Consider the following 15,040-nt stretch of genomic DNA (forward strand, 5'->3'; position numbering starts at 1 on the left):
AAACTGTCTTAAATGGATTATTTTCTCTGATTATAGCTACTATGTTTGGTAGTACAAATGTAAAGGTGACTATATGGGTGTTAATTCATGTCTACATGGCTCTAATAATGTTTTAAAAAAAACTTATTTACAGTAGATTACTATTACTACAAAAATATTGTATTTTTGAGGAAGGAATCCTACTTTGAGGAAATTCACTTTTTGCAATCAGGTCTAGAACCAATTAACCACGATAAACGAGGGTTTCCTCTACTCATTTTTATTCATATTGAGCATTGAGGCCACACTCGAATCCTGCACAAGTGTAATGTTTAGTTTGGTTCCGACTTGACTCAGTCATATTCAGTCCAGCAAAACACATGCTTTTGAGTCATTATTACCACAACAACCCAAGCCACACAAATAAGATAACTAGTGTAACTAAAGTAAATACAACTAATTTAAACAAGCTGTTAAAAAAGCTATAGTCAAATAAATGCAATATTATCCCCCTCCACACTGTCCCTAATATTCGAGCTTTTTCCTACATCGCTGTTCTGTGTGAACAACACAGACTTGTGAAGTTGCCTCATCCTGTTGTCTGTTTTTCTATAATAGTGAATAACTGATAGTTGGCCCCCTTTGATAACTTTTGTTCGTTGATCACCATTATCTTAAAATTAGCTTTATAACTCGTCCTCTGTTGTTTGCTAACGAGCTCACAACCTTTGAGACACTTTTTTTTGAGTGGCTCTCTGTGTCTGCAGGTCACCAGTGTGTGAATGATAGAAAAAAAGCTCTGACATTGCTTCAGGAGAAGTGGTTTGGCACCACCTTCTAGTGTGAATGTATACATATCCAGAACCCCGAATATAAGACAAATTTTTGAGACCTGTTTAGGAAAAAAGCATCTTATATTCGAGTCAAAGCAGTACATTTTTATTCTTGTAATTCTGGCTTTTCTCAAAGTGCACTGCCCTTGTAAAACCAACTCTTTCAGACTGTCTGCTGAGGTCAAAGGGCATTTCTCCAACATCAATCCAAGCAAAACAAACCACAAAAAAAGGTTTTCTGTGTTTTTACAATTGTTTTATTTTGTTAATTTATTTCAAAACACGCAATTTTTACCCATGTTATCCTTTGTCAGATTTGATTTTCTGTAACAGTTATTACTCAGATTTTTTTCCCTTCCTTTCTAAAAAGTCTCAGCTAGAGTGGAACTAAAAAAGTCCTCCACAGGCTCTCCGGCTTCTGCAGTGGGAGGAGGTAGAGGAGGGAGGGAGGGGGAAAAGAGGCTTTCTGAGCAGATGCTGCGCGTGGGCATATCCCTCATCTATGGTTGATGTTTGTCTGTTTGTGTAAGTGCACAAGGTGGCTGCTATATATAATATATCACATGACCTGTAGAGCAGCCCTGGAGAGCTGAACATTGTCTTGGTTGCTTTGCGAGCCAGATTGTCATACCTCTGATTTCATCTTTGGTTTCAAAAGGCAGACGTCACCTTCTTTCTATGTGTGTCTGTGTGTGTGTGTGTGTGTGCGTGCACGTGTTTGTGTGTGTGTCTGTCAGTGCAATACAAGCCACCATCTCCAGACGACTTTGTAAACGTAAGAGTGCGATGTAAGTGTCTTTGCGTTGATTGTGGCCCTTTCTTGGCACTAAGGGGGGAGGTTTTGCAAAGACAATCAAACATTGCCAAACAATGGTAACTCCATTTTTGGTGGCAGTGGCATTTGTGTGTGTGGGTTTCAGTGTCAGCAGCCTCGCCTGGTGCATCGTACACTCCCCGGCCACTCGCTACTTTAACCCTGAGTGGCTAGGGGGCGCTCTACTGCCCATGCTGAACAAATGTAGGCTGTTCATGGAGGTCAAAATGAGGGAGATGGGGAGGGTGCTATACACTCTGACCCAGCAGCAACGATTAAGTTTGGGAAGGGTCAGGTGTTTGCATAGTTTTGTGTGCAAAAGCCACCAACTGCAGCCTTTTTTGTTTTTTTTTTTGTGTTTTTTTTCCAGCAGAAAATGGTGGTGGGTGATAGGATGCATCGTTGTACCACAGCACTACTGCAGTGCATTACGCTGTGAGTGTAGAAAGAAGTGATGGTTTTTATTTTATGTTTTTAGACAAGAATACAGCCCTAAAATTTCACCAACCATATTATTACAGTATATCTTCTTGAGGGACAATACTATAGAACTGAAAATTTGATATATTTTAGATTAGTCAGTGCACCGCTTGTAGAGCAGTATTGATTTACTATTCACTAAAAATGACTCGGCACACAGCCAATATTGTCAAAATAGCTGACAAAACAAATGAGTAGTAAGGTAAGTGGCTTGCCTACAGTCTGGTGAACTGGTGCTGTATGAGAGCTAGGGAGCTGCGGTTTATTTGCTGAGGAAGGTGAAGGTGATGGAGTGGCCAAGTATGTCTCCTCCAAACCCCAATTGAGCACCTGTGCGGCGGATCCTCAAGCATAAGGAAGGTGGCGTGCCAAGTGTCGAACATTCACCAGCTCCACCTGTGATGTCATCATGGAGGAGTGGAAGAGGATTCCAATAACAACCTGTGCAGCTTTGGTGAATTTTGTGCCTCAAAGGATTAAGGCAGTACTAGATAACAATGGTGTTCACACTAAATATTCACACTTTGGACATATTCACTGTGTGTTGAGTCATTTTCAGTAAATCTATAGCTGTACACTGACTCATCTAAAGTATATCCAAGATACGTTTGTAGATATAAGATATAATAAAAATGGTTGCTGAAATGTGAAGTGTACTCTCTTTTGTGAGGTACTATTGATGGTATGTAGAGGGATGCATCACCAGGTGGTCGTTTTTTGGCAGTAAGGGGGACAGCAATGCATCACGACTCAGACAGCCTCTTTTTTTCTCCCCCCCTATGATTTTATTCTTCCTCCCCTTTTCGTCCTCCCCACTGGCCTGTTCCCTCTCTCTACCTTTTTTCCTTGTTTTGAAACTGATTGTCTTCTACCATCACAAAGACACTTGGCTCTGATTGATTAACAGGTAACAGAAGAGGGAGAGCACAGTGTGACTGGGGGTGTCTACATCAGGGGGGGCACCCCTCCTCCGCCCCTCTATTGGCCAACCGTACATCCCACAAGGGCTGAACAACACACACATAAGGCTGTTTGACAGTAAAATGCCGAGGTTGTTCCGCGATGGAGTGATTGGTTGCCTTGCAGTTGGGAGGAGGGGACTACGATGGGTTGTTTTTAGTCAGTCGTAATGGTCAAATATTGCAACTCATAGTTGAAAGAACGTGAGAAAGAAACACTTGGTCTTTCACAAAGTTACAAAGCAAACACACACTCACATACAGATCGAAGAGAAGGATGTGGACAGATGTTGAGGTGAGTTCTAGGCCGGCCCGGGCCTGTGCGCGTCCCTCTGATTAACTCCAAGTAAACAGCCCTGTCTTTGGAAAAGCAAGACGTACATTTCCAGGACCCGAGCCAGCTGGCAAGTTGAGGAATGAATACTATTGATTGGGAAGAGAGGAGTTTGACCTCCCCCAGTGCACACTGCCCCCTACTGTCTGGAGTTATATACATCAAAGGAACACGGGGAAGGGGTTGGTTGGTTGGGGGGGTTGCAACAGCACATGCACACAACCAGTGACGGAAAGTCTAAAAATGAGGACCCCTCCCCAATACAGAAAACCCTAATAATCCTCAATTTTTTTTTTTAAATTAAGCAAAATATTCCCACCCACGCCCAGGGCGATTCCTTCCCTTTTTCCTCCTTCCCCACAAAAATCACAGGTCATTCCTGTTGGTTTCTATACAGTTATACAATATCCATGCACAAAAGAAAAGAACAAAAAACAGTGTACCTTCTTTTCAACAAAAGGTGCACATTAGGTCTTCATTATTCTAAGAACATCAGGAGCACTTGAACACACCCGGGAACCTTCAAAAGTAATTTTGTCCCCCCCCACCTCCCCAAGAGAAAAGACAACTTAAGGGACAAAAGAAAGCTAACTGTGAGAAAAAGGTTGTCTTTTGGTTTGTCATATTTTTGATTTGCTGAAAGCCCTTTTCACTGCATCATCAGACCACTTCCTAGTGAGCTGCTCTTTGTATTTGCTAATGGAATAAGACAAACAAATAACAGAAGGTAAAGTAAGATTCTGTTGGGTTTTTTTTAAATTGTTTTAACAGTTGTTGTTTTTTTTACAGTTATTATGAAAGAAAACGAGAAAGTGGACCAGAGCACGAAAACACACCAGCTAAGATGCTGACATCAGCAGAAAGTTTAGACCCTAACAGGGGTAGACTCATTAAGATGCTAACAGGCTAATGTCTAAAAAAAATCAACGTCTCTCTCTGTGGACGTTTCTGTTGGAAACATTTACCCTTGCTGTTAAATAGCCATCTATGTGCTTAAGAACAAGCACCCAGAGCTTTTCTTCACAGTTATAGGTAACCTTTATCACATAAAACTGACCAGTACATGTCTATTGAAACTATGGGTAACAATGCACTTGTAGTGTGGTTAGCTAGCCGGTGCACTACCAACACTTTCCCATATTTTGACACACACTTTGACACTTTTACTTTGCTTGTCACCAGGGTGTAAATAAAAAAATGACGAAAATCACAATCTTAATTCACTAGGAAATATGGGGAGCAAAAGTGAATATACTAAGGTAGTGGTCTGATATCATGAAAAGAATCAATCAATGCTATTTTTTTCTTTGTCCAATAGGATATTCTGCCTTGTAAGAGGGCTTTGACCTAAACGTCCGTGTTTGTCTCACAGCTTTGTCTTCTGTCTTTTGTCTCGTGTCGCCCTCCACAGAAACATTCACAATGTCTTTTCCTTTATGAAAAACAGTTAAGTACATGCCGTAGCAAAACAAAAAAAACGTACAAGAGGAAAAATTTAAAAAATGGGCAAAAGAAAGTAAAGAGAGGATTATTTTTAACAGTATAAAGCTTCAAGTCACAAATTCCAAAACTAACTATCATAGTATCATAGTTTCATAATCATCATCGTTATCATTAGCAGTTATTATTTTCACTTTTAAATTACATAAAGTTTACATGAAAGGTTTTTGAGGTATTTCAGAATTAATTGTCAAACACACGCCTACCGGCTCTGAGCACTAGCCAGGAGTGGGGGGGGTCTGATAAATGGACAGACAAGGTCAAAAAGGGGGGGAGGAGAGGTTTTTGTGTTTATAACCAGTCTTCCACACTTTTCATAGCGCAGCCTCTGTGCTTGCACAAGTGGAGAGAGATGCTAAAATAACAACTACAATACAACCCCTCTGGGCGCCCAGAACCCTTTGCCTTTTTGCCTCCCTCTTTCACTGTTACACAAAAATATCTCTGATGCGAGAGAGGCAAAAGCGGCTGAGCGTGCAGGGCAGGGAGAGGGGGGGATCTTAAAAAAAAGGTATAATAACAAAGGCTGTGAAAGATGAAAGCGCTATAACACATCATTTAGAGTGAAATAAATAGCAAATAGCGATTGTTTTATAGACTTTCTACATGATAAAGTGCTTGTATTCTAGTGTATCAAGATGGAAAGTCAATATGAGGAGAAAACGCTGACACAGCCTGTGTCCCTCTCCCACCTCCCCCTTTACTGTCCATCCAATTATGGGCGCATTGTTTGGGGAAAAGGGCGCGCTGCTCTGTACATGCATGCTCCTGCATGTGTGTGTACGTCTGTTTGTGTGTGTGTGCGTGTGTGTGTGTGTGTGTCCAGTGCAGTCCCACCCGTGGTTGAAGGGAAAAGGCACTCAACTCTGTCTTGCTAGCTGGCCACTCTCCTGTGTGGCCAACAGCAGTCTGACTGCGCTGTTACTTACTACCATTATACCGTAAATGCTCCATTTAACACCTCTATTCAATTAGTCTCTTATAGCCGCCAGATGTGTGGCCTAAATATGCAAATGAACGTTGGCATTAACACAAACAATCTTGATGTATTTTTTTATATCAACACCACAAGATGGCAGTAATTGCATTTAAAGTATTATGAGTGGCCAGCATCCACCAGCTTTATCTACCTCTGCATGCGCTTCAAAATATTAGTTGCGATAGTCAGCTGTCATTGGTGTGAAACTCATGCGTGTGACACTTAATCATCTCCTTGTTATCAATGCTGGCTAAGCAGTTTGCTCCTAAACACTATTACGACATTGGTTTGTTGCTGCTGTGTTTTGCAATGTATGTGTTGCTTAATGACCTTGTGGTCAAAGAGAGATACAGTTCCTTTTCCACTTTCCCATGCATTCCAAAATCATTCAGAAGTTGAATGAGTTTCCAACTTTTGGAAGTAACTCTCTCTAGTTATTGCCTGTTTCTAATTTAATGGTCCCGTTTGTCTATGTGGTGTAGGTAAATAAACACCTCTGCTCTAATTAGAGCATTTACGGTATGCATGTGTATGTTTACAGTATAGTATGTGTGTGTTGTTGGGTGGTGGCGGCCCCCCACAGGCATAGATGTTTTTGGGAGCGGTAGGCTGCAGTATCTTTGGTATCAGTGGCGGTTTCACAAACCACTCAGCTTAGTGAGGTAGCCAACATTGGTTTTCTCACTACAAACATTTTTGTCAGCCCGAATATCTCGAGCTGATTCTTCCCTTATTCACCCCCCTCCCAAAAAAAAAAACCCAAAACACTTTTGTACCACACTTTTAGTTTGTCGTCCTTTGGCGGCTTTAACTCACTGCTTACAGCAAAGTGAAGTGAAGTCTGGACGCCCCCTGCACTTCTCGTATGACTACATTGTTGGAAATGCTACAATTGCATCTTAAGACCATACAGATAATCCCCCTTGAAGCACATTTTGAACGTAATTTTTTTGGACTCCCATGTGTTTTAAGCGCTCCAAAAAATACCACAGTTGCTGACATAAAAATGCCAAAAAAGAGTCACTACTTCTTCTCCCTGTTTCTCGTGGTAAGTGTCTCCTCAGAGTCCCATTGAATGCCAAAAAAAAAGCAAAAAATGTCCTTCATCAGCCACCATCCTTGCACCCCAGCACCCCCTTTTGTTTTTGCTTTTAAGAAAGTCCTACCTTTTTTTTGTTTTTGATTCATCAACAAGGTGCCTTACCTTTATGCACACAACAGAGCACAATTGTAACAAGAAATAGAAACTTTGTGTCTATGGTACTAATTGAATACCCGCATCATCATAGAGAGAGGAAAGGGTCAAAGGGCAGGGGGGTTTGAGGAGGTAGAAAAGAAAGAAAAAAAAACGCCTGACTTTCTGTGTTTGTTTGCAACATGTACGGCTTGTCTTTTGAGGTTTGCCTTAATTAGAAAAAAAATAAGTTGATTGTTGGTTGCTGTGGTGACAAACAACAAATGTCACTTGTGTGTGTGAACCATATTGTCTGATTGGAATTAAGGCAGTAAAGCATTGGCACAAATTTATTGTAGCATTTTGGACAGCTTGGGTTGGCTATAGCTAGCCTTTTGTGTTTTTTGAAATGTGAGATGACGGACAAGGAAGCCTCCCAAAATAAATATAATGCATCTTGTTTATATTGTACCTTTGCCCTTCTCCTGTTTTTGACATTTGTTGGGTTGCTCAAACCCTGCAGTTTTAGGATGCCTTTGTCCATCCCCCTCTGCTTTTGCTAGGACAATGGCCAAGTTATTGATCAGCCAGTGCCTGAATGTGTCTACACTTTGGCCAGCAGGGTGCACTGTGGCTCTACCAGTAAATGATCTTTGAAGGGAGGTGCTCTGAGGCCCCTTTGTGTCCCCATCTCCATTGAGTGCTTTCCCTATAGCGACTGGACGGATGCCTGAGCGTGTTTTTGTCGCTTTAACTGTCGCTTTCTGGGCTATCGATCAGAGGAAAAGCTCCTAACTGAACAAAAGAGCGTTTCCAGACATATTGCCCGCCTCTCCCAGTCAAAGAACCTCTCGGTTCAGGCTTACAATGACACGTCTTCCCTCTACAGGCCTCCAACATCTGTGCAAAAATATATATGTAGACCTGTGCCTGGAAGACCTGCTGCTGCTGCTGAGCGTCTTGGTTTTTCACCTTGAGGGAGAGGTCAAGGCCTTGCTCGCTCTGTCTGCATCGATTCATTTTTCAATTCATTAGCTCGCCGTATGATCGGGCTTGAGCTGCTTTCTGCAATGGGCGGCCATCAGGGAATACCATAGGCCGAGGAATGAGGAAGATTATAGGATGAGGGGGCGGAGGGAACTGGAAAGCTTTGTTTTTTTCTTACAGACTACGTCGTTCTTGGGTTTTGAGAGCCTTGTGTGTGCAGTATAGGGCTTGGATAATAAGGCTATGTGCTGCTCTGTCAGATTTATTGCCGTTTTTTTTTGCTTCCATAGAGGGATATAAGAGTGGACACAAAGAGGTGAATCGGGAGGGGGGGGAAAAGCAGGATCAGTGGCTACGTCGGTGGTGAAGGAGGCTAGCTTGTGCCCAGTACTGTCCAACAACAACAACAAAAAATCTTTGGTGTCTCTTTACTTTGTCTGAAACAAAGATGCCGTAAGGATGATTTTCTTTCAAAAAAGACAGAATCAATGATTGTCCTTATGTGAGTAATACAGACTGGACCTGACTTCACCTTTTAGAGCTTGAATTTTTGACCGACAAAAAAAGATGATTGCATGGCACAAAGGATTTCTCGGGCAGATGGCGCTGTCAGATCGGTCCAGGCCAGGAATGGTTATCATAGGCAGGGTCTCAATGCCAGTTTGCTACACCTGCTCTTCCAACCTAGATGCCCGGCCATCTGAAGGCCCTCTCCTCCTACTCCTCCTCCTTTCAAGCCTTAGAGAAGGTGGTGGCGGAGGTGCCCGGCTGCCCTGGGCTGGTGCCATGGTCGTCGTGCCAGCGGTCCACACAGCGGCGCCTGGCGTTCATGAAGAAGTTGCTGACGGTACTGAGCTCCAGGCCCAGCTGCTGGGAGATGGTGATCTGCATTTCTTTGGATGGTCGCTTGTTCTCCTTGAAGATGGCAATGAGTGTGCGTCGCTGCAGGTCGGTGAAGACCAGGCGCTGCTTCTTGGGCGCCGTGTTGCGGTCCTTGTGTTGCTCCTGTTCTTTGCGCTTGCAGGCTTGGCGTGGATGGCAGCAGTGGGAGGGATCGGGATGAAAGTGGGAGGCAGAGAGGGGAAAGAACACAAAACAAGGTAAGTATACAAAAGTGGCAAAGTCCGCCATGGTAAGCCCTTAATGGTCATCATAGCAACAAAGAAAAGAAATTAAAAACTATACACAATGGAACAAAGGATAACAATGGATAACATATTCTTTGGACCAGGTTAAGACGTAATGAACAGCGCCTCTGCTGGTTGCAGAGGTGCACTCTACTTTGGTGATCCAATTACAGTGTTCCCTCATTTATCACAGGGGATAAGTTCCCAATAGCCTGCAATATGTGAAATTTTTTACATTTTTTTAAACCTGTAAAACCCCTCATCATATGCTTTTCTCAGGCAATAATATTTTCTCACATTTCTCTCTTGTTTAAACACTCCAAAAAGTTCAAACCTTCGTTTGAATTTTAATGATCAACATTAATAATCAACACAAAAAATGACTTAAGTCATTCATGCATATTTCACTTCTGTGACTGTGCCTTTTCATCCTGCCGCCGTTCCACTGTACTGTAGCGTTTTTGTATCCTTGTTAAAACATATTGCTGCAGTCCTCCTCCTTCAAAATGAAGATTCATTTACAAGCTAACAAGCAAGCAAGCTAGGCACGAAGGAGATTGATTGACAATACAACTTAACTTCCCACACTCAACTTCCCACAATAAAATTCTTCTTAAAGGGCCAGGCTCGGCATGTAACAGCTCTTAGCTGTAATAAAAAAAAGAAGCACTAAAAAAAATTGGCAAATCTGCGAAAGGTGAACAGCGATAGAGCGAGGGAACTCTGTAAACACAAGTGCAGTATAAAATATATTAAATAATAACTCCTCTAATGTTGTTTGCTAACTTTGCTAACAACCGTAGAGACACTATTTTGGGTAGTCGTACTTGTAGTATAGGGATGGGTGTTGAACCTCCATAATGGCACCGGTGTCAATGCAAACGTGCATGTCACAAAATTACATTAAAAGAAAAGGGCATTGTTGTTGGACAAAATTTGTTTTCCTTTTTTAAAATACTAGCATCGTTCAAGCACCGGCACTTTTCAAATGTACCGATTTGGCACAGGTCTCAGATGTAAACGATACCCGACCTTAAGTTTCTGTCATCAAGTCACCGGTATGTGTGAGTGACGGGAAGAAAAGCTCTGATTCGCTCCCTGCATTGTAGTACTGCTGTGTTTGTTTTTAAATGTATGCTTTTTCCTCTTGTTCCACTCTCATTTCATTGTAACCCGGAAGTGAAAATTCTTTCAGCAATATGTTTAGCACCACCAAACCCAAGTAAACTGTACCATACTACTGCCACCAGTATCCCAACAAAAGAGTGCCGAAAAGTGGGACAATACGAGTTAGGTATTTTATATTAAAATTACCACAAAATGCATACTGAACCGAGCCGTGACCAATAGCACTGTACAAAACACTTATTTTGGTACATTTCACAACTTTGGCAATGAAAACAAACTAAAATGCACACCAAACTTCTACTGCTTTGTTAGGAAGCAACGCTAGTAAACAAGTCCACATACACCAGAAAAAGAGCCCATACAGCTCCTACTCTTATCGCCTTATAAAAGTTGATTTAAAGCTAATCCATGCGCCCTGGCCAGTGGGAATATTCCTTCCATCCTGCAGAGTGCAGACAGGGAGCCAGCCTGTGGTGAGGAGGGGGGATGATGGGGTAAGTTGAAGGGGATGTTTGATTCAATATTAATGTAGTTTGAGTCACGACGGGGGGGCTGAGTGGCTCTTGCAGAAAAGTAAGCGTTTTGTGTGTCAAAAATGAGAGGTAAGAAAAGATTGTGGAGAAAGTGCAAGGAAGAGATTTTCTGTATTTTAGAGCCAAGAAGGGAAAGAAGAAAAGGAAGGGGGGGTGGCGAATGGAGGAGAAAAGAAAGATATTGACCGACTTAGCTGTAGGAACTGGGCAGGGGGGGGCCTCTCTGTTGGGACTGAGGTCAGACTATCCCCCGCTACCCACCCCGAGCAGGTCTACAGTCTGCTACTTCAAACAGAGCCCACTGGAGCCCACTCTATTGGGCTCTGAGAGGGTATTTATAACCCAAGCCAACCTTCCACCCCACCCCCTAAACACAAACACTTGAGACTGGCTCCTCTTCCCATACATGGAGCCTATTTCAAAACACTTTTACGCTAGGGAGCGGGGGCAGAAGGCCGAAGGATTAATAGTTAATAGAGGGGTGCATTGTGGGTATGTTTCTGGTAAGAGGCAGACAGGTGTACGAGTGCAGTGAATGGAAGGTTAAGGCTCCTGCCACCTCTGCAGCCGCCGTCCTCCCCTGCCGGCTGACGATCGAAAACGGACTGCGTGTCCCACTCAGCTCCCCCACTGTCCGGGTGGGAACGAAAGGGAAATTGCAGAGAGGGTGGAGAAAGAAAGATGGCGTTGACGTGTGGTCTTCCACCTGCTGCTGCCGGCATTGTCTGAAAGCTGCCTTCGATCATGTCTCGCTCATGTGCTGCATGCAGCATCCTGGTGTGTTTAGAGACAGAATTTGTTCAACGTGTATGCAGGTTGAAGTGTGTGTGTGTTTGGGTTGAAGGGTTGTGATTGTGCTGAAGTGGCTGGAGTCAAGCAGTGCGCTGTGTGTCTAATTACAGTGGAACAGAGCCCATTGATCAGGCATTGCAGTCCAATCTGTTTACTACAGATGTCTAACCTGTACATGGACCCATCCATCATATTCACATTTCACATCAGCACTGCGGCGAAGCACGTGTGCGCACGCGTGTTTGCTTATGTTATATATATATACTGTATGTATGTATATATATATATATATATATATATATATATATATATATATATATGTATGTGTGTGTGTGTATATACATATATATATATATATATATATATATATATATATATATATATATATATATATATATATATATATATACCAAATAATGTTTTTTAACTTTGACTCATTAATTTATTTATTTTACTGTAAAATCTTTCTACCTAAAATCTTCACTATTACATATCATTATCCTTTTCTGTTGTTATTAAAAGATTGGTCAACTGGTACACGTTGAACACAGGAATTGACTGGTGAAGGATTAAATAAGCTCTGCTTCTTCCTACTTCTTTTCAGACATTTACAAAATGGTCACATTTAGACACAGGAAGTGAACCAACTATCAGTCATGTGGGGTAGGATTAAATGAGCTCTGTTTCTTCCTACTCCTTCTTTGCCATGTTGAATTGTGTAAGTTTAAACATGTGATGGTCCTTAATGTAACTTGTTAAGCTTGTCAGAAAGAAATGAGAACATTACTATGACCATATGAATCAGAGAGCGCTCATTAACAATAGATTTACTAGGAAGTTAGTTTTCTAGCCGCATGTCAATACTTGTACCAGGTGTGGGAATCACTGGGTATACAGTGGTGTGAAAAAGTATTTGCCCCCTTCCTGATTTCTTATTTCTTTGCATGTTTGTCACATCTAAATATTTCTGATCATCAAACAAATTTAAATATTAGTCAATGACAACACAACTTAACACAAAATGGAGTTTTAAAGTTAAACTTTTTATTATCAATAGAGAAAACAAAACCCAAACCTACATGGCCCTTTGTGAAAAAGTGATTGCCCCCTGAACCTAATAACTGGTTGGGCCACCCTGAGCAGCAACAACTGCAATCAAGCGTTTGCGATAACTTGCAAAAAAAACCAATTTTGTTTCAGCTTGCGGTCACGAAGAGATGGCCGGACATTCTCCTTCAGGATTTTTTTTAACACAGCAGCATTCATGGTCCATTTATCACAGCAAGTCTTCCGGGTCCTGAAGCAGCAAAACAGCCCCAGACCATCACACTACCACCACCATATTTTATTGTTGGTATGATGTTATTTTTCTAAAATACGCAAGATGTTATGGGACACACACCTTCCAAAAAGTTCAACTTTTGTCTTGTCAGACCACAAAGTATTTTCCCAAAGGCCTTGGGGATTATCAAGATGTTTTCTGGCAAAATTGAGACAAATGTTCTTTGGGAGGGGGGCGCAACAGAGGGGGCAATCACTTCTTCACACAGGGCCATATACTTTTACATTTAAGTTTACATACATATAAGTTTCATTTAAAAACTGCATGTTGTGTTCAGTAGTGTTGACTAATATTTCAATTTGTTTGATGATCTGAAACATTTAAGTGTGACAAACATGCAAAAAAATAAGAAATCGGGAAGGTGGCAAACGCTTTTTCACACCACTGTACATCACTGCATCTGCTGTACTATGTAGTGTAACTGTAACATGTGAAGCAGGCTTCTTTATTCCTAAAACAACAACATGTAAGTAAACATGTTTTTTTTGAGGGGGGGCTTGAATTTAATACTGATTAAATAATGTCAAATACATTCTTTGTGATAAACATTAGGTAAAACGTGTAGAATTTTATCAGACAGCAGCTAAATGTATATTTGCTGCTGGTGTGTGATAACGACACCTGAAAAATGCAACAATCAAACAAATGTCTACAGTTACGAGAATTAAATGTTTTGATTCTTTTATAACCTTCTTTTATTTGCATGCAAGTGGACGGGATTAAATGCTCTTGCGGGCTGTATATGGCCTATTGGCCACAAGTTCCTTGCCTGTGCATTACTCAAATATTGTAAACGCATGTAGCCATCTTACTACTGGTAGCAGAACTTCATAATTACAGATGTAACGTGGTATGTTAAAGATGTAACAGTATATTACTGAGCAAAAAATATGCAAAATTGTAAAGGTTATTTTCATTTTTATGCAACTAAGGTCTCAAAAAAAAACTGCGCAATATCGCACCTGGTTGAAAGTGTAGTGTTGTAAAAGTTGTATCCTCTCAGATCCTGAATGATGTCTACTCAAGCAAGCTGCACGCTATCCCCCTCTTCCTTTTAATTTACTTGTGAAAAAGCTTCTTCAACCAGTAGGATTGTATGTAGTAGATGTTTTAGGCCTGTTTTTGTATTTCTTTCCCACCACAGTGTCCAGTGCTCTATGGTATTGAACGTCTATGTTACCACTGAGGGGAAAAAAAGGCAAAAACAATGCTGAGTAAACAGTTGTAGTGTTTTAAATAAATGTTATAACCACTGTATTAACTGATTGAAAGAATGTGTATTATAACAATTGATTTGACTACTTTTAACCACATTTCATCCATTCTCTATACAACTTTTCCTCATTAGAGTCATGGGGAAGCTGGAGCCTATCTCAGCTGACTTTGGCCAAGAGGCAGTGTATCCCTGGACTGGTGTCACATTAATTCACTGTCAATATTACCAATATACCCTTGTCTATGTTTTTTCTCACATCTTATTTCACTGTTTTTGTAAAACATCCTCAAGTTGACCACTGGAAGACCTCATCTCCTCCCAGACCGCAGTGGTTTGACCCAATTTGCGTTATGAATGCAACTACAAACGCACAATATGCAAAAATATAGCAGTGGATAAAGTCAGTGTATAGTATTTTTGTGTACTTGTATGTAAAAGCACTGTGGATCCACATTGCACATTTATAGTATTCCCGATGACCTCCTAATAATTGCGTTTTGGCACGTTTTTGCCCTAAAATATTGTAGAGCGCATGGAACCATATTTGGCTCCTTTGTGTTCAAAATGAACCCTGCAAAAAATATACTTTTTTAAAGTAAAAAACTAAATTATCATTTTGAATGATAATAATTACAGAAAATGTATCGTGTTTAAATGTTGAGTTGCAATATTTTTGAATGTCCTATAAATGGTAAATATATAAATAGGATCAGTTATAGTTATCCTGCCTCATCTTGGACCGCTTGCTATACCCCGTTTCTGCCGCCATGTGTCGCTCTCGCCAAGCCTTCCCTTGCAACATGGGGCGCCACGGTGCGCTGCCTTTGCTACAGGCGCTGGATTTACTAATCAATATCGATCGA

At 41.3% G+C, this 15,040-nt stretch overlaps 1 protein-coding gene across 1 annotated transcript in view; it reads right to left on the reverse strand.

The window, feature by feature from the left end:
• Nucleotides 1-452: 452 nt before the first annotated feature.
• onecut3a (one cut homeobox 3a) overlaps nucleotides 453-15,040 on the reverse strand; it is a 29,948-nt gene continuing 15,360 nt past the window's right edge. The window contains exon 2 of the mRNA XM_054790137.1: nucleotides 453-9,064. Coding sequence (XP_054646112.1) covers nucleotides 8,772-9,064 — 293 coding nt within the window. The 3' untranslated portion in view covers nucleotides 453-8,771. The remainder of the gene's footprint in view (nucleotides 9,065-15,040) is intronic.

This window comes from Dunckerocampus dactyliophorus, chromosome 10 (assembly GCF_027744805.1).
Source record: "Dunckerocampus dactyliophorus isolate RoL2022-P2 chromosome 10, RoL_Ddac_1.1, whole genome shotgun sequence".
Lineage (NCBI taxonomy): Eukaryota > Metazoa > Chordata > Actinopteri > Syngnathiformes > Syngnathidae > Dunckerocampus > Dunckerocampus dactyliophorus.